The sequence below is a fragment of the Lates calcarifer genome, linkage group LG10 (genome assembly GCF_001640805.2).
Source record: "Lates calcarifer isolate ASB-BC8 linkage group LG10, TLL_Latcal_v3, whole genome shotgun sequence".
NCBI classification, from domain to species: domain Eukaryota; kingdom Metazoa; phylum Chordata; class Actinopteri; family Centropomidae; genus Lates; species Lates calcarifer.
Genome location: NC_066842.1, coordinates 16,454,956 through 16,474,560, shown reverse-complemented (window position 1 = coordinate 16,474,560; position 19,605 = coordinate 16,454,956). Strand labels below are relative to the sequence as shown.

General features: G+C 43.3%; 3 protein-coding genes and 1 non-coding gene across 5 annotated transcripts; 1 reads left to right on the top strand and 3 right to left on the bottom strand.

Annotated features, from left to right (window-relative positions):
* Positions 1–908: 908 nt before the first annotated feature.
* On the bottom strand, positions 909–3,174 carry LOC108875312 (Golgi apparatus membrane protein TVP23 homolog A). Of its 2 annotated transcripts, none has more exons than XM_018664131.2 (7): positions 2,806–3,174; positions 2,416–2,498; positions 1,959–2,103; positions 1,715–1,804; positions 1,477–1,605; positions 1,262–1,393; positions 909–1,170 (listed from the first exon to the last, which is right to left on the bottom strand). In XM_018664131.2, exons 1-7 carry the CDS (start codon positions 2,890–2,892, stop codon positions 1,144–1,146), a joined length of 693 nt encoding a protein of 230 aa, XP_018519647.1. In that variant the 5' UTR covers positions 2,893–3,174; the 3' UTR covers positions 909–1,143. The 2 variants fall into 2 exon arrangements, with proteins under 2 accessions (XP_018519647.1, XP_018519648.1); XM_018664132.2 differs by lacking the exon at positions 2,806–3,174 and adding an exon at positions 2,655–2,762.
* trnar-ucg (transfer RNA arginine (anticodon UCG)) lies at positions 2,920–2,992 on the bottom strand. Its single transcript has one exon. It is a non-coding gene; the product is annotated as a tRNA-Arg (tRNA).
* Positions 3,175–3,262: 88 nt separating the features above from the next.
* Positions 3,263–11,154, top strand: polg (polymerase (DNA directed), gamma). Its single transcript, XM_018664127.2, is given in 24 exon segments — positions 3,263–3,466; positions 3,968–4,565; positions 4,683–4,878; positions 5,051–5,218; positions 5,457–5,603; positions 5,740–5,799; positions 5,801–5,820; positions 5,943–6,125; positions 6,281–6,423; positions 6,523–6,646; positions 6,736–6,960; positions 7,052–7,169; positions 7,426–7,509; positions 7,639–7,752; positions 7,862–8,022; positions 8,132–8,185; positions 8,284–8,401; positions 8,510–8,645; positions 8,771–9,017; positions 9,117–9,239; positions 9,365–9,533; positions 9,689–9,897; positions 9,996–10,156; positions 10,366–11,154. Coding segments are annotated over 23 exon segments (3,597 nt in total). The 5' UTR covers positions 3,263–3,466; positions 3,968–3,993; the 3' UTR covers positions 10,431–11,154.
* On the bottom strand, positions 10,476–19,460 carry fanci (FA complementation group I). Its single transcript, XM_018664126.2, is given in 39 exon segments — positions 10,476–10,624; positions 10,734–10,835; positions 10,985–11,080; positions 11,183–11,251; positions 11,359–11,418; positions 11,497–11,553; positions 11,640–11,824; positions 11,944–12,040; positions 12,159–12,224; positions 12,482–12,609; positions 12,692–12,743; positions 12,822–12,938; positions 13,081–13,157; positions 13,256–13,422; positions 13,514–13,693; positions 13,946–14,107; positions 14,211–14,332; positions 14,595–14,786; positions 14,877–14,978; positions 15,083–15,151; positions 15,406–15,528; positions 15,660–15,774; positions 15,892–15,962; positions 16,062–16,192; positions 16,307–16,394; positions 16,507–16,687; positions 16,916–17,052; positions 17,155–17,232; positions 17,328–17,460; positions 17,558–17,643; positions 17,747–17,794; positions 17,796–17,871; positions 18,042–18,083; positions 18,203–18,260; positions 18,384–18,537; positions 18,636–18,766; positions 18,926–18,998; positions 19,089–19,188; positions 19,300–19,460. Coding segments are annotated over 38 exon segments (3,981 nt in total). The 5' UTR covers positions 19,182–19,188; positions 19,300–19,460; the 3' UTR covers positions 10,476–10,561.
* Positions 19,461–19,605: the final 145 nt, after the last annotated feature.

Below are 19,605 nucleotides of genomic sequence, written 5' to 3'. Positions count from 1 at the left end.
GACAGGCTCCAAATCTATGTTAATGAATATTTATTCTTGAAATAAATGGTTTGACCTGTGCATAGACTTAACAGAAATGTTTCTGGAGGCAGTCAGATTGTACTGGCTCAGTCTTGCCAGTGTAAATTAGCCAATTTCCCCCCAAAATTATATCTGGAATCATAGGGGAATGAAAAATAGCCCACTGAGCTGGACTGTATAACCTGTGGTTCACAAATTAATAACTTTAAAAATCAGTTTCTTGTGGAAGAAATGATTGATAATCCAAAAATCTTGGACTAATCTTTATCTTGGACTGGTCTCTATAGGATTTTAAGTTATGTTTCAATAAAATCTGACTGAGTGATCATTTTTTTAGTTGTGAGGGCAAATATGATTCCCATTCCTTTGTGTGGTTCATGTTCTTTTGCTCATTTATTCTCCACGTGGTCCATTGAAGCACCTAAATCTGCTTGATACATATAGGACTACTGCGAATTACGAATCTACATTTTCATTAAATAGTTAATGGGGTTTTTTTGGTTGTTCACATGTGCCGTATCCTGAGGTGCAATCAATATTTCCTGCTAACATTTTTAGAAGCGCGTTGACACCATTTCAATTAAACACTGGAGACAGGGGGTGCCATTTTGATCACTCAATCGCACACACAGGAGTTCCCTTCTCTTCCTTCAGTGAAATCAATTTTCTTAACAGGTACTGAAACTAGTTTAGGGCTCATTACATCAGATTTAGCTCTGCACTTTTTATTATAAGTCAGGTATGTACATGGAGCCCACTTACTGCAACCAAGACAAAGAACAAACACATCACATCACACTCTTGAAATCTATCTTATATAAACTGTTTAAAAACTAAATGTTATATATTTGTACCTATATGCAGACATGTGATGTTCCACCAACAACAATAAGTCACTAAGTGGGAAAAATTGTAAAATGCACTTATCTTTTATTGACATAATAGGCAAGCTGATCCATGGGCAACATGTGAACGGTCAGCAGCATGAAACAAAGGCATGCACAAGGCACACAGCCATTCAAGTAGATGCAGTTTGTGGAAACTCTGAGGCAGCTCTCTGTGTCTACCTCTTTCTCAAACACACGCACAGTAGAGTGGCTTTATAGGCAGAGGAGGTAATCTTCATAGTATTCCAAAAATGATGTCTGGCTGAAAAAGGAGGAATTGTTAGTGAGCTTAATGTACACTGACATGTTGACATGACAACCGTACATGCTAAATGCCGCAGTCATTCACTCACACGCTGCAGGAGGTGCTGTCCTGTGAAAGAGCGGGAGTCTGGAGGAGGCTGGCCATCTTGTCCCACTGCTTTGCAGCGTAGGTAACCATAGAGGTTAGCCACTTGGAGGGAAATGCTAGCTACCACAAGAGACTGGAGAAGACAGAGAGATGCATTTGAGACAGATATTATGTGATGCATATGCAGAGCATGCACACAAGCAACATGTGTCTCACCAGCCATTTAATCTTCAGGGAGAACAGGGAGGTGAAGAAGAAGAATGTCCAAATAAGAGGACAAATGATTAGACCCAGCCAAAATATCCTCGCCTCTGCCTCTGTCCCAGTGTTATTGCCCCGGGAGGTCTGTATGCACACACACACACACACACACACATGAATACCCCATGTTTGAAAAAAAAAAAAAATTGCTCTTCCACACCCAAAATGGTACACAATAATAACAGCGACTCACTTTTTTGGCCTCAAACACCCAGAGGCTCCGTCCATCCTCGTCAATCTGATTCCACCAGCGCAGCCCCACCAACAGCCTGCCAGTCACATTCTGACAAAACACAGGACAACTGTGTGTGAGTAACAGAAACTAGTGAGGTGAAAGAAAGCGATTAAACAGTATAGTGCAGTGCATAAGAGGGCAAGAAAGGGCTGAGGTGCAGGAAGGTAAGGGGAATTAGTAGCTGACCTAGTTGGCCTCTCACCTTGACAGACCAGAAGTCAAAAGAGAGCAGAGTGATGATCAGGACAAAGCATGATGCAAAGTTCTTGCTGATCCAGTCACAGAGCAGATAGGCAACAATGGCAACCACTCGGAAGAACAGGTGGAAAAAGGAGGCCATGGGGTGTCTGCAATCAAATGCATATGAGATTAGAAACGATGATTGAAGAGCCTAAAAATGCCAGTGAAGCAGCAGTCAGAGTCAGCTTTGTTGTACAGAAAATCTACCTCAAATAGCACCAGAAGAGACAAGGAGACGTCTAATGATGGTGATGTATGTAAAGATAAAAATATATTTTATTTAACAGGAAAATTAGCCTAATTAGTTCAACTAAGTCAAACAAGTTGGAAATAATATCCCAACATGTCTCTATTAATTTTATATTAATAGAAATAAGACGTATTAGTGTGTATGATAATACATATTTCTTGCAGTGCACCTTATGACTGCGTCTCTCCGCGCCCTCTCCTGCTCGTCAGCAGCAAAGTCCAGCTCAACATCCTCCGTGTCATCCGCCATCGTCTGGCAAGAAGCAAAGACAAAACACAACACAGGAAAAAATTATCCCACACCATCTTAGCTGTTACAACACAGGCAAACACAACATATTCACAACAACAAAAAACATCTCAATTTGTTTCATGATTGTGGATGTGTAAAGCTAAGCGAAGCAGCTACCCTTTGGGCAAAGCGTAGCTATACAGAAAGGCTGGAGCCAGGTGTTGCAGTGAAATAAGACCGACACAGACAGTAGCGCCTCGTCAGGCACCACTCTCACATCCACATCGGCAGACTGGGTTTAAAATTACTCCCGGGCACAGATTGTTACCTTATTGATCAGCAGAGCGCCTTTTCGCTCAACGCGAATGACGGATTTACATTTTCCTGAGGGAAACTGCTTGGGTTGCACGGGCATTTTAGTATCTGAGGACTTCAAAACATACGACCGCGGCAGGACTCGAACCTGCAATCTTCTGATCCGAAGTCAGACGCCTTATCCATTAGGCCACGCGGCCCTCGATATGCTATTGTGGAAGAGACAATGTCCTTTCAGTATTTTGCTCTACATTTATATGTTTGATGTGCAGTGAATATTTGTTATGCTTGGCGTTTTAAATTATAGCTAACCGGTCTGTGGTACAAATTGGTAGCTTGCCCACCGTGATATTCATTAAATCATTTAACGGTTTCAATAACGGTGCAGTCATCCGGACCGTTTGAGGGCGCTAGTGCGTCGTCTTGCTTTGGTCTTACGAGCCTGTGGGCAGGCATGCTGAAGCAAATGTGATGAAGAAACAACCTCATTTGCTGTGGGGTGACTACAAACATATTTTTGGTTGACTACTTTAACGTTAGACCTGACAACACAGATCGGGTGGTGTGCTTTTTTTTTGCTTTTGCCGACCGTGTAGCTAACAAAGTTAATGAGCGCCCGACTAAACGGCTACTGTTTTGTTTAGTTGCTCACAAGTTAGCAACAATCTCCTTGGGTAAGCGAAGTGTCAGTAGACATCACGGTTAACACACATTAGCAGGATGGTGGTGTATTAATTTAACCAAATAATGTAGATAATAGATATTTTAGTTGTACTGTGCTTCACTTGATTAAGCTAATATTAATTCCAGCAGTCGTTTCCAGTCGTGTAGCGTTATAGTTAAAGCTGGGTGATTACTTTTTGAGTCCTCAATAATGTGGCCAAAGTGAACGTAGGTAGGGATGAGTGATGAAGTCAAGTAAAGGCATTCATTTAGTTCAACTCACCAAGAAATAAGCTCACACAATGTCTCACACTTGACAATATTACAATAGCAAAATAAAACATCATAAGATATTCTCACAATTTTTGATTCTTCTAGATATCTATTTAGTGCCCAGCTAGATAGAGCAGTATTTAATCTCAGTTTGTGCCTTTCAGTTTATCAGAGGTATAACCAAGGCCTATCTAACCAGTGTCATGTCATAATGCTGATGTTGTGTCAATGTCTCCCAGCTCTAGAGTGAAGTCCTCATGAGGTGATGCTGCATGTTTTGCGCAGTCCTCTGCAGAGGTCTCTCATCTCTCTACAATGGACATGTCTACGCTCCCTGTTCTCCACCAAGCCTCATTCCCTTCAGGGCGAGGACTCTACAGAGACCCGCCTGAATCCCCTCAAAATTCAGATGCTCTCAAAGAACCTCCATAAGCAAATCTTTCGAGGGGTGGAACCACAATACAGAGAGGAAGAAGTGGAGCGCAGCATTAACCATTTGCAGAAACAAAAACTGTGGGGGAAGGAAACTTCACTATTGCCCGACGTGGAGCTGAAACTTCCCAAAATGTATGGGAAAAATATTGATGAGCACTTCCGTACCTTGGCAAGGATTCAGAGCCTTCCCTACCTTGAGGCTGCCACCAAGCTGCATCTGGCCGAGCTCCCTCCCATGCCACAGGAGTGGAAGTGGGAGGTTGGCTGGACACGCTATGGGCCCAACGGGGAGAGTCAGAAGGTGGATTTCCCAGAGGAGTCAGCACTGGTGTTTGATGTGGAGGTGTGCATGTCAGAGGGACAGTGTCCCACACTGGCTGTTGCTGTGTCTCCCACTAACTGGTGAGGAAGAAGAAGAAATGATTAATGCATTAATGCTACCAAAGTTGCAAAAAATGCAAAGTTTTCATACATGAAAATTGACATTTTTTTCCAATGTCTTTATCTCTCTCTTGCAAGGTATTCCTGGTGTAGCAAGCGTCTGATTGAGGAGCGGTATTCCTGGTCAAACCAGCTGACCCTTGCTGACCTCATCCCACTTGAGACACTTATCAATTCTGCCAAAACTCCCAGGGGCCAGTGGAATCACAGGCTTATAGTGGGCCATAATGTCAGTTTTGACCGATCTTACATAAAGGAGCAGTACTTACTGAAGGTAAGTATTCAGAGGATGGTGTGTTTTTTTTGTTTCAATACAACTTTCTAGCATTCTGTCCCCTTCTTTTTTATTGTTTTTTTTTTTTGTGGTATGTTTCACATGAGTAAACGTGCCAAGTCTTATGAAGTTGAAGTGCACTCCAGAAAATGATGTGTTTTCTTTCCTAAAGGGTTCAATGGTACGATTCATGGACACAATGAGCCTTCACATGGCCATCTCAGGACTGACTGGGTTCCAGCGCACACTGTGGATGGCGAGTAAGCTGGGCAAGAAAAGGGGTCTTCAGGAGGTCAAGGAACACATCAAGAAAACTGGACAGAAAGGGGAGGGATCGATGGTTTGTGTCTTGTTCTCACCATAGTTTTCCAGATGCCATGCAACTCTTGATGCATGGCATACAACAAATGTGGCATATAGTTTACATTTTGTCCAAGTTGAAATTATCTCCTTCATTATTTTCCTACATTTGCAAAGGGATATATTTAGGGTAGAATCAAATGTCAATCATATTTGTATCTATGACCCTAAGTAGGCCATCAGCAAAACTCAATGTGGCTTGATGTTTTGGTGCGCAGATCGGCTCCTGGGACTGGGTGAATATCAGCAGCATTAATAACCTCGCTGACGTCCATGCACTGTATGTGGGAGGGCCGCCACTGCAGAAAGAGGCCAGAGATACCTTTGTGAAGGGCAGCATGATGGATGTCAGGAACAACTTCCAGGTGAGAGGGTCACAACAAATCGTGTCATACTGTCAGTAATCATAAGCCAAATGTATTCATATTAAAAGGTCCTCTAAATGACTTGCATTCATCATGAAGTACAGGTAGATAATTTTGCCTTTGCTGACCTCTACAGGAGTTAATGCAGTATTGCGCCATGGATGTTCAGGCCACGCATGAAGTCTTTTCAGAACAGCTTGCCCCTCTTCATGGAGAGGTCAGTAAATCCCCACCCATAAACCTTCTCACATCAACTCTTACATGTGTCCATTCACTGGCAAATCACAGTGTTTGTTCACAATGCTATACAATAATCTCATCTCGGCTGTCTTTCATAAGGTGTCCTCATCCAGTGACGTTTGCGGGGATGCTGGAGATGGGCGTGAGCTACCTTCCCGTCAATCAAAACTGGGGTCGGTACCTGGAAGATTCGCAGGACATTTACGAAGAGCTCCAGAGAGAGATGAAGAAGTCTCTGATGACTCTAGCAGATGATGCCTGCCAGCTGCTGCAGGATGACAGGTGAAAGGAGCACCTATTTAACACCATGTTTCTGAGTATGGCATGTTATGTAATTTTGGTTCTAAGTGTGTGATGAAGGCAAAAGGATGTTAAGGTTAGGGTTAGCTTTGTATAAAACATCCAATTAACAGCATATATTTAATATTTTTACAAAGATACAAAGAAGACCCCTGGCTTTGGGATCTGGAGTGGGATGTACAGGAATTCAAGCTGAAGAAAGTAGCAGCTAGCAAGAAGAAACAGTTGAAAAAAGCAGTTGAAACACAAGCTGCTACTCCTCTTCCAGACTTGGATGAAGGTAAAAGCTCGGATCCGGGACCACATTTATAAAGCCAAAGTACTAACTTTTTAAAGAGTTAACAGATGAGGTGATTCACTTGAGTTGCTGTGATATTAGATCCAGGGCCACCATCTGAGGAGGAGATGGCAGGCCCGTGCCCCAGCAGGTTGGCTGTGGAGAAGCTGAAGGAAACAGTGAATCAACTTCCTAAACGAAGGCAACATCTGCCTGGACATCCAGGGTAAGAGAACTCCCAAATGCCACAGAGCCATCCAGTCTTTATCACTGTAGTTTTCACTTTCTAATTCCATTTTGCTGCTGTGTCATCAGGTGGTATCGGAAGCTGTGCGAGAAGATGTCTGATGAGGACAGCTGGTCACCTGGCGCGAACCAGATCAGTCTGCAGATGAGACTGACGCCTAAGCTGATGGGTCTGACGTGGGATGGTTTCCCCCTGCATTACACAGAGAAACATGGGTGGGGCTATCTGGTACCTGGACGCAGGGATAATTTAAATTCTCAGGAGGAAAACACTGGGCCTGTGTGCCCACACAGGTAGCCAATACACTGTTCTTGACTTAAAAGCAAATTATTTAACCTTAGATTTAAAGCAGTATGTGTATTAAACTCTTGTTGTGTTCCACAGAGCTATTGAGAATGTTTACAGAGAGTATTGCGAGCAGAACAGCAAAGAGCAGCCTGAATATCTGGACTCCAACCTCTCAGATGACCTCATGCTGACAGACAGTGCAGTGTGGACAAAGGCGCGTATACTAATGAAATGTTACAGAGTAGTGCAAACAGCAGGGACAGCTAGTAGTAAATGTAGCATGACAGATTTATCAAACTGAGTTTAAAAAAATGTTAATGGTTAAAAAAGGGGCGCAGGTGTTGAAATCCTCTGAAATTTGTGTTGCCTGGAACTTGGTGTCAGAACAACTTAAGATCACTAATCAGGCTCACAGGCTCATGACAGAATATGTATCATGACAGAGATGTGTTTCTTAACGTCGTCTGCAGGTGGAGGAGTTAAGTTCCTTAGAAAGTTTGACTGAGGAAAATGGAGTCAGAATGATGAACAATGGGGGGAAAAAGAAGAACATGGTAAGTGACTTGTTCTTTCGTTATGTGCAGATGCTCTGTGCCTTTTTCTGTTGTTGCTTTTTATTCTACGTGACTTTTTTGTTTCACTTTGATTCGTTCTATGACAATCTTTGTACTCTGTATCAACAGTCCCAAGAGCCACATAATGTCCCAGAGAAGAGTCAGTGCCACTATCACCATGGAAATGGGCCTTACAATGATGTAGATATCCCAGGGTGCTGGTTTTTCAAATTACCTCACAAGGTAAAGTGAAGCTTCAACGTTTACCCTGAGTAACCTTGAATAACCAGCACTGGCACAGTGTCACTCCAATGAGCTACTTTCATCATCTCACTGAATATTTGTGTTTCAGGATGGTAATCACAACAATGTTGGCAGTCCTTTTTCAAAGGACTTTCTGGCCAAGATGGAGGATGGTACTCTTAGGGCTGGACGAGGTGGAACCAACGCTACAAGAGCTCTGGAGATCAACAAAATGATTTCCTTCTGGAGGAATGCCCATAAACGTATAAGGTACTTGTCAGTTTCCTCTATAAAGATATTAGTCTTTTTGGATGATCACAGGTCAGCTTTTTAATGATAAAAAATGATAAATATATGAATTTATTACGTCCCCTCGCAGCTCTCAGATGGTGCTGTGGCTGCGAAAAGGAGAGCTTCCTCGATTTGTCAGCAGGTTTGTCTGCTATATCAAAAGTTATGTTCTATTTATTGATGTGGCATATAGTGGGGAAAAGTTACTGTTGTACATACCAACCTCTCTGTCTCCTAAAGACACAAAGAGTTTGATGAAGAGGGTCAGTACGGTGCCATATTACCTCAGGTCATCACCGCTGGAACAGTAACTCGCAGGGCTGTGGAGCCAACGTGGCTGACTGCCAGTAATGCACGGGTGAGAGGCAGAGATGACTAAAACAAACTGCACATCACAAACACAAAGTCATCAGTCAGTAAAGTCAGTCAGAATTTTGTTTGTATGGAGCTTATTTTGTGTCCACAGCGGGATCGGGTAGGCAGTGAGCTGAAGGCCATGGTGCAGGTACCACCTGGGTACCACTTGGTTGGAGCAGATGTGGACTCTCAGGAGTTGTGGATTGCTGCTATGCTCGGAGAGGCTCACTTTGCTGGCATGCATGGTGAGATTTGTCCCCTTCAAATCTTGGTTTAGTTATTTAAAACACTGCATTTTTAAATCTGATGTAGTCTGAACAGACAGCATCTGATGTTAACTGTGCTGATGTCCTGGGTCTGTGGAGTTCAGGTTGCACAGCTTTTGGCTGGATGACCCTCCAGGGAAAGAAGAGTCAGGGCACTGACCTGCACAGCCGCACTGCTGAGACTGTGGGTATCAGCAGAGAGCATGCAAAGGTGTTCAACTATGGACGCATCTATGGTGCTGGACAGCCTTTTGCCGAGAGGCTGCTGATGCAGTTCAACCACCGACTCAGTCAGACTGAAGCCGCCAGTAAGGCCAAGAAGATGTATGCCCTAACAAAGGGTATACGCAGGTACACTCGACAAGTTGAATAGTTGTGTATTTGAGTAAAGATTTTACTTGTTTGTGTAAATGTGACAAATGCATGTTTGTGTTTATATTTTTTTATCAGATACAATCTGTCAGAGAACGGTGAGTGGCTGGTCAGTGAACTGGGCATAGAGGTGGAGAGGGAAGAAAATGGAAGTGTGTCCCTGCAGGAGTTGCGCAAGATTTCTAGACTGGCCTCAAAGTGGTGAGAGAGCAAGCAAAACTTCACATAAACACAACAGCGTATCAGGAGCCACATATATTCATCTGCATCCTCTCATTTGCTCTGTTCCTTGATTTCTCTCTCTTGCTTTTCCTCATACCCCTCAGTTCTAAGCGGAAGGGGTGGGATATTGTTGGCAAACGTGTGTGGACTGGAGGCACTGAATCAGACATGTTCAACAAGCTGGAGAGTATAGCTCACTCAGCCCAGCCAGCAACTCCCGTCCTAGGCTGCAGGATTAGCAGAGCACTGGAGCCCAAGGCAGTTAAGAATGAGGTGAGACAGTGTGAGAGACCAGCTGCTCTGTAGAACTTTCAGAAATACATTTAACAAAATTACTGGAAAAATTGCAGCCCTGATTCACAAAATAAGCCCACGCCTTCAAGATGGAGGTTTCATGTTCATGTTGCTGTGTCTCTGTCTTTTGTTAGTTTATTACCAGCAGAGTGAACTGGGTGGTGCAGAGCTCAGCAGTGGACTACTTACATCTGATGCTGGTGGCCATGAAGTGGCTCTTTGAGGAGAACGACATCGATGGCCGTTTCTGCATCAGCATCCACGATGAGGTGCGGTACCTCGTCCGCAGTGAAGACCGTTACAGAGCAGCGCTGGCACTTCAGATCACAAACCTGCTCACGAGGTCTGTTCACACACGCTCAGTGTTTATTCTTCTTTGTCAATAGAGTGAGCAATAAAATTTAACAGTTTTTCTGACTGTGTGCTCTTCTCACCGGGCAGGAGTGCATTCGCCCACGCATTAGGCATGCAGGACCTTCCGCAGTCAGTAGCTTTCTTCAGTGCAGTTGACATTGACCAGTGTCTGAGGAAGGAGGTCAATATGGACTGTGTGACACCCTCAAATCCCACAGGTCTGGAACGAAGATACGGACTACCACCTGGTGAGTTCTGCACAGTCTACATCTTAGGTTATGTATGTATATATATATATATTTTTTTTTGGACCTGTATCTTATTAGCAGAGCAGCTTGTCAAATTAGTCCTCGAGAAATCTTTCAATAATGTTAAATAGAAATTAGATTTATTTTGAATAAAGTGAACTACAGGAACCAAAGCAAATTGTTAAACAATGTACACAAACTTTCCATAGGTGAAGCCTTGGACATCTACCAAATCATCGACATCACCAAAGGTTCTCTGATGAAACAAAGATAGGACCAAGCAACTGTTATTCAGAACAGCAGCACATGCACACGACTGGCCAGAGGCTGTTCATCGGCATGTAAAAGTCAGTGAGGAATTTGGAGATCTATATGTGTCAAACAGAAGAGCTCTTGCGTGTCAGCTCACTGTTTTCGCTTCTTCTGTTTGGGTTCTTGCGTCTCCTCTGCCTCCTGTGTCTCTGTGGTCTGAAATGAATGGAGGAAGAAATAGACACTGAAATCTCACCCAGCTGAAGCCTAAGGGAACTGCAGTGGAACGTTGGAGCTGCCAGTTGCAGGATCACATGGCACTTACCTCCAGACTGTCGTCCTGCTCCTGCAGGGCTGCGTCCAGAGTAGCGGCATTGATGCGGAAATCTCTTGAGGTGCTCAGCTTCATGTACTGCATCAGATTTACCTGGACAACGCACACACAGGTGTTGGTGAAACACTGTGTATAAGTGTACTGACAGTGTTCAAGGAGATGACTGTATTTTGCTCAGTTTTCTCTTCATGTATTTTGAGAAAATATTTTGTCAGCTCTCATGTTATTCAGCTCGCAAATACCTTTGATTTCTTTGAGAGTGTGATGAGGTATTTCTCATACTGTTCAATGCTGAAGATCAAGTCAGGGATGGCCTTTGTCTCTCTCAGAAGTTTTGCCTAGTGAGAGAAAATAAAAAGACTTGGAGATGTAAATATATTGTTGTTATAATAAATCACAGTCATTTCAGTTACACAGTTATAGAAGATAAGTGTCCTTACGGAAGCAGCTGCGTTCACTTCATTCCTTTTCTTTTTCTTCTTGTCATCTCCACCACTAAATTCTGCACTCTAATAGAGAAAAGACATTGTTTTTAAACATCAACACTTCCTCTTGAGGACGAAGTTGCTCGCGTCAAATCCATAACCATAAACTCTTTGTCTGAACTGAGCTGTACCTGTACATATGTGATGAAAGAGTAGCACTGTGGTGTTAGATGAGAGCCAGACAGTTTGACCTGCAAAGGAAATTTAAGATTAGCATGACATCACAAGTACTAACTGATTCGAACCATGAAACAATATCTCAGACTCACCAGCTTCTCAAAGCGTGCTGGCAGCATACCGTGCTGGGTGGCACACACCTGGATGTACTGAAACAACACACGGAGACGAGATTAATGCACAGGTAAACCAAACAAACATTCACGCTGAGATCACAGAGTGGACAAATGCATACATATTTGACTAGGGTGGTGAGGATGGTGTATATGCGACGCAGTTCTCTCAGCAGTGTAATGGTGCAGGTGCCAGATAGCACGGCAGTCTGGACCAGCTCATTTAATGCTGTCAAGAGAGTCCCGAGCTGCAGTGTCACTGCTTTCTCTATTGGATCCTGCTGGCCTGCAGTCTGGGTGGCCTCACCTACACATCAGGGAACACAACATCACAGAAGTTTTACAACCGTTCACTGACAGAGAAGCATCCCTCCTCTCCACTCTCACCATTAATCCATGTGAGCGTCAGTGTAAGAGGCTTCTTACCGGAGCCAGATTTGTCAGAGGCTGTCTGGCTTTTCTTTCTGGCAATCAGCCAGTCCACTTCATCAAGCACTCTGTCAACCTGAGACAGGACCAGCAGCTGGGGAAAAACAGATTTAAACGATGATGAAGACCTGGAGCGTGCTACGGAGACTGAGTCTGGGATATTTGTGTTGCAGCAAAATCAAAAGGCCTCTACTTGAAAAACCAACACTCACTGCTGCCGTTGTAGCAGTCTTCATGTTGACGGTGGCGAAATGAGACTGTTTCTCTACCTCCACGTCCTGATCACAGAGAAGGAGTAACGAGGCACAAAAAAGTTTTTGCATGTTAAAATAAAGATTTTAACCATTAGCTACAACAGCTCTCCAATATGGCCAATATCTCCTCATCCTTCTATACTGTGAGGGTATGGGATAACATGAAACTACGATCAAAGGTTGGATTTGAACTTTGGACAACTTAGGTTCTGGCAAGACCCTGCATTTAATGTATAGCTGTGCAATGTGAACAACTGATACCACACTGCAGTTGTGTGTACCTGATCGATGTCCCCCAGCTGACTGTGAATGTCTTGGCAGAGCTCCAGCAACAAGCCCACAGGACTCTTGTAGAGAATGTGTAGGTTGAAGAGAAGCGAGAGCAGCCCTTTGGAAAAAGCAGGATCCTCTAAAAGGAGAAGAAAACACACCTTAGAACACACCTTACAACATGTTAAAATGATACCACGTTCAAGTAAACTGTTACACACCAAAACTGGTCTCCTTGCAGATTTTCACAGTCCACGTGATCATCTGAACAAACTGTAGATGTAGACAAATGTTAGCGGACCATGAACCACTGAATTTGTTCTATGAGGTGCTCATAAAAAGTACACCAACCTGTTTGGAGGAGGGCTTTAGCTGGCGTGAGAGCACACTCAAGATGCTGACCAGCAGCTGAGCCTCTTTGCTGTTGAATTCCTCCTCTCCTCCACTTAACTGAGTAAACAGTGCTCTCTGTTGACGGGTAAAGAGAACAGGATTTTAGTGATGACACTCAGATGGGTTGCAATAATCCACAGGACATTTTAAGACACAACTATCTGAAAAGGTCAGAGAAATAGCGACTACATCTCTAAAAGTTACTGAACACACATACCTGAAACTGACGAATGTAAAAGAAGTTCATCTCCGTAACACTGCCATCGTCTGGCTCCGGATCGTCCTCTGCAATGTCTGCAAGAAACACAGAATGTGACGACTTCTTGCCTAATATTCAGGTGTAAAACCTAAAATTTCCTGCTTTCACACTTTGAAAACTGTATGTATCTAACCCATGTTGGAGAGGAGCTGGGCCATCTTGTCTGGATAGCGCTGCTGGCAGGTTGTGAAGATCCTGAGCAGACCTTCCAGACACAGCAGAGACAGGCTGGAGCGCTTCTCCTTCTTCCCTGCCTCCTCCACCACGCTGGGGATGTTGGTGTAACGCCACATCAGCACGCTGGGGAAGACATTTAGACAAAGACAGGTCACTTGTCGGGTGATGAACACAGTCCAGCTAAATGCTGATATTTAGCCCAAGGGATTCCAACCTTGTCATGTCACAGAGGAAGCGGAAAGTCCTGTCTGTGTTATGTCCATCTGGACCGTCTGTGTGTCCAGTTTCCTCCAACTGCTGGATCTTCTGTACAGCCACACTTACTGCATAACGAACAAACTCTCCACTAGAGCGTAGCACCAAAAGAGCCTCCTCTTTGCTCTGAGTACTGTCTCTGAAAGAAGATCCATTTTTAATTGTTTTTTTGTTTGTTTGTTTTGTTTTGTTTTGTTTAACATTTGCAGCAGACAATCCAGTAATTATCTCTAATGTTTTGGTGCTATCAGTACTACTCTTCATTCAGTGCACACACATTTTTGGAAACTATTTTATGAGTTTACATTGTACTTCTAACTTCTAAGCTCTTCACGTTTGCTCAATATTTGTGACTGTAATTTTTGTAAACATCGCATTAGAGAGCATTTACCTGAAGAGCACAGTGAGGAGAGTTGATATGAAGCCCATAGAGAGTAAACTGCGGGGGGTCTTGTGTGAGGGCACTCGACCTTTTCCAGATTTCTCCTTCAGAATCTCAGACAGCTTGTGGTAGCAGTTAAACAGCTGCATGAGCTCCTCAAAGCAGCTTTTACTGCAATACAAAGAGACAAGTACATAATTAAAAATTCAGCTCTGTAACAACATTTACGCTGCACAATATCCGCTGCATCCAAAGTGAGGTGGTGGGTTGTTACCTGTAGTTGGCTTTGATGAAGTTGTACTCTATGAGAACCTCATATACTCCCATCACCAGCACTGCATAGATATTATTCTTCACCCCAACACTAGATCCCAAGGAGAACTCTGCTGACTTGTCCTGATTAACACAGAGACAGCGTACAGGTTTAGATGATGCTTCCAGTACCACAACAAAACTGGCAAGGGTAGGGGCAAGCATCGAAGCTGTAAGCAAAGAACACTGACAATAGAGTACAACTGATACACAATTAGAAAAAGAAAATGATGGAAAAGTTACTTCAGCTTCTAACCAGAGAGCATGTGAGTTAAAAGACTGAACTGGTCCTCTCAAAGTCATACAGTGTAGTTTAGTGCACATTTTTTTTGTAAGGAATGCATACTAGTTCAAAGTCCTCCAGTTCACACTTGATCATTCGTCTTGTCATGCTTTCTAGGATTGTTTGTAGTTCAGACTGGTATCCCTCCTCCTCTTCCTCCTCATCTTCATCGCTGTCGTCAGCGTTGGGGTTGGCTGATCGCCGCATGTTCTGCAGCCACAGCAGGCAATGTACAGTGCAGCTAACCAGATGGGCCTGAGATGGAACAGACATTATTTATAGCAGACCTTAACACATTTGCACACTGAAGCACGAGCACAAAGTCACAAAAATACTGGAGAGTACCAGTGGCTCCTGGAGGTAGACTTGGTCTCCATGAGCTGTGATGCAGGGCTCCAGCTTCACCGGGGGCAGGAGGTCCTGTTCAGGCTCATAGTACCGCCTCAGCTAAGGATACACAGACATGACATACAGCTTCCATTCTTATAGATAACATGACTGACATGAGGCTATTATATCCAACACATTTTGCACATAACACACACACACACCTGTGAGAGGAGGGTCTGCATGATGGAGCTGGCAAGCTGCGAGTTGCGACGGAGGACATCATAGAAGCCCTGAAACAGGCAAGATTTTGCTCTCTCAGTATAAAAATGTCTTTCCAAACCTCAAATGATGATAAGACTAATAGCTGCGCAGGTAATCACAAAAGAATAACACTTCAAACTTTGAAGCATCTCTTTTAGAATCTTGTTTGCAGTGACAGACATGTATAAAATATGCTTGAAGTGAAGTAAAACTATTTGCTCCTTAGCTTATCAAGACGATCAGTGATGGAAAATAAACATAGTGTGGAAAAACAATGTCTAACCTCATAAAGCATAAGGCGAACATCAGCCTGCTGGCCCAGGCAGCGACGCAGGCTGCTGAGGATCTCCAGGCAGAACGCTTCGTTGGCAGCAGAGTTGAAACGAGAATGAACGTCCACTTGGATCTATTCAGGGGTACAGACAGTTACCATTACATAGACCATGTTTAAAATTGCAAATGTTTTCACAGCTTTTTTTCAACACCCGTGTTGCACATGCATGTACATGAAAAGTACACACACAGTCTTAACTGTACCTGGCTGGAGGAGACTGCCTGGCTGCACTGGCTCGACGCCAAGCTGCCCAACACTTTGAAGTTTTTCAGCAGCAGCAAGAAGCCAGTCACTGCAGACTTCCGGCCGTCCAGTTGGCTGGTAGAGGGTGTAAGAAGTTATCTTTATCTCTGCTGTTAAACTGCCTTTTTAAAATGTATTAATAATTAATTATACTGATGAACCTTGTCCGATTAAGAACACAGTAGTACACACCTTGAAAACATGGCCTTGCGGAGAACTAGAATCAAAGCATCTTTCAGGGACATGCTCACCTTGAGCAGGGGCTGGAGATTCAACAGAGAAAAGCAATTAAATAAAGAAACAGGAACTTTTACAATGTGGTTGTGTGTGTATGTGTGTGCGCGCGTGTGAATTTTAGGTACCTGGACAGCTTTTAGTAGACCCTGAACAGTGGCTAAGGGCAGGTATGACAGGTGGTCAAATGTTTCTGTCACCTTAGAGGATGACTCCAGGAGGATCATGGGAGCAGAGATCACAATGTCAGAGAAAAGGTCTGATGATATAGAAACAAAAAGAAATAAACTTAGTTTAAACCTAGTCTCTCTGCCCAATCAGAGTAGACACTGGTGTACATCTGAAATCTGGGATCATCTGAAGGTTGGGTTACCTAAGTAATGACTGACAGGTGAAGCCGTCTTTGTGACCAGTCGATTCAAGACCTGCTCCAGTATCTCGCCTCTGATAGGCTCATGTATCTGCCACAGAAGAACACACATGCTCCAGTGAGAAAATACTGATGCATATGTAGTCACTTAGCATCAGTCATTCATATTGTGGTAACTATATAAATTTAAAAAAAAATGTTACCTTAAAGCCCTGGAGGAGCATCTGACCCCCAAGCTTACATGACTGCTGAGTCGGGGTCCTGGCTATGGTAGCAGACCCATCTGTAGTCTTGCCAAATGGTCCAGGTTTGGGGCCGAATGTATCCATGAGGAAGAAGCCCAGCTGCACCAGCCCCTGGGTCACATGATCCCACCCAAACACGCTGTACAGGTGGAGGAGTGGTAGCCATATGAAAAAAATTAGATACAAACATTATTTTAATATCAGATGTGAGACATCAAGCAACACTATTTCATTTATTTTATTGTGAAGGACGTATGCTTTTTTTTTATTGTGGAGAATCCTAATCTTACTTTTTATAATATAAACACATACCTAGTTTTTATGCTTAAAGTTTGAAATAAATTAATAAATACTTTGATGCTCTGACCTGTTCTTGACTGTGTCCAGTATCATCTGAGCCACACTGCAGTGCTTAGGCAGGAGGTCCTGCAGGAACTTTGACCCCTGCTGCAGCTGCTCATCCTTGAAGCTCTTGATGATTGCCCCCTTCAAAAGGTCAAAGACCTACCCAGACCAGGGAAAGGAGACAGAAAAACGAGTGAACAGAGTACATAGAATGAATTAGGATTCAAATGAGTATAGGAAAAAATATTTTCGATCTCTCACCTGCTCTTCATAGCGCTGGATACGTGCCACTGAGAGCAAGAGGGCAACACTGAAAGGACACAGGTCGCTGTATGACATCTGCAGGAGTGCAATATAAGATTAATGCCATACTCCACAGTGCTCATTTTTTCAACATTTCAAAAATAATTTCAGACAATTAAGTTGTGAATAACCTTAAAGGTTTTGAGGAATTCTCTCCCAAGTTCATGGTCGAGTCGTATAGCAAAGACTATGTGGAGGATGGCAGTGCCCTCCACATGCCTTAACTGGTCCTGTGGAATGGACTGAACCTCTAGATCCAGACTCCTGAGGGAAAAATATTGAAAAATAACAACTGGTAAATGGAAAGTAGACATTGTGATTTAGAGTAAATACAGTATTTGCAGTGTCATGAGTCACTCACTCTCCATGTTTTTGTTCTTCTTCCTGGCGAACATCTTGGTCCTTAAAATAACCAATGATTCCATCCAGAACCTGTTTCTTACATCCCTAGCAGACAGTACAGGGCAGGCACTTAGATTTTAAAAACAAAGCAGCACACACAATTACCTGCTACTGAAAATCACACACACACACACACACCCACACACACCTTTGCAGACAAAAGCAGCAGCTGATAAACCAGTGGTGGAATCTCCTGCTAGATCAAGTCTGGTGAACATCCGCAGTATTTTCTCCACCAGGAACTGCAGCTCCTCTGATGAGAGGGGCACATCCCTAAAATTAGGTCACACACACTGACTAATGTTGCATGGTAAGCCCCGAGAGGTGGCACAAGAAACAAATAATAGCAGATGTAACACTGGGCACTGCAATAAAAATCTTCTTATTCAGAGAAAAAATGTATAGTGTCTAGAATTTGATGGCTTCATAGTCAGCTATGTTACCTGAACATGGTTGTCAAGTGGATAACACACTGCGGGTCCCATCTGCATGAAAAAATGGTCTGAGTTTAAAAGGACAAGTACATACAGACATAACAAGACTGTCAAAAACGCCATGTACATTTGCACGTTGTCACACAGTTTCAAATCAGCAGTGTCCTCACCTGCTTGAGCAGAGGCTGTTGATCAGCTGCTTCTTGTATTCCTCACCACTGAGTTCTCCTAAAGTTCAGTAACAAGCCACAGAGTGAGAGATTTATCATCTTTTAAAAGACCCTGTAAGATGTTGATATATTTGTATTATAATAAATAGCAAAGTTACTAAGGCTAGCAATTTGCATTTACCTTTGCCGTAAGACAAGGCTTCACAGGCTGCAAGGGCAGTAAGCACAGTAGGAAATAGCTCCAGGGATTTTCCACTGCCCATTTTCCCCACCTTAATGGCGTCAACGAAAAGAGATGCCAGTTGTGCAAGGGAGGGTCCCGACAGTGTACGAGTCTGTGTATTACATTTAAAAGGCAAATTGGAATCTTACATAAATGAATACGCTAGAAAAGAATCATAATATCACAATCAGGCTTTTTTTTTTCCTTTACTTCAAGCATCAGCAGTCCAATGATATCAGCTGCCACTTCAGTCTGAAGGTCCCCGGACTCACAAAGCGGGATGCAGTGTTGATAAACAAGAAGTCTGCGGTTTGATCCCTCTGTGGTACTAGGTGGAGAGCCTAACACAACAGAGCATAGTCGTTGTGGTGGGGGTCTTAATGCACAGACTGGCATGTGTCATATTAAAACTAATGCAGATAATACTAACTTTACTGATGCTCCTGAAGGGAGATATGACAGTATACGCCTAACAGCTGTGTTGATGTATATGTACTTACCTGCAAATATGCCTTTAATCATGGCACCGACCTTCTTACCCTTTAATGCGCCGTTAGTTATCACAGTGATTAACTAGAAAGCAGACAATAGAGAGATAAGTATTGCCAACGATATTTTCAGTTCCAGATCAGATTTATAAACCTGGTCATTGACAGTTATTACCTGATCATTTTTGAGGGACGACAGGTAGGTCTGAAGTTCGGCGGTACTGTCTCCATCTGACAGTGAGACGATTTTATCAATTTCTGCCCTCATGCTCAACCTGCAAAGCGGACACAAGTGGCTGGTAAACGTTTGTTGTCAAACTCTGCAAACTTATTACTGTAGATACATGTAAAATTTGATCAACGGAGTGCACGAATGAAAGGTTTACCTCTGCCTGTCGAATATGTCGCTAATTTCAATATTAGACAGCCACTTTAATTTAGTGAACTAGGCCGTGAAAAGACTAACTCAAGACTTTGGTGTCTTTGGTAATGCTTTCATAATATTTAACAAATTTCCCGCCAGCGGACACTTCCTGTTTTGCTTGGCGGTTGCCACATTCGACTCACAGTATCCTACAATTAGAGTATCTGATCAGCCCTGTTACACACAGGTTACGTTGCATTGCACGGTAAGATACGTACGATAACTCTACAATAGTACGACATACATAGTTGTATAGCTCGAAATTATT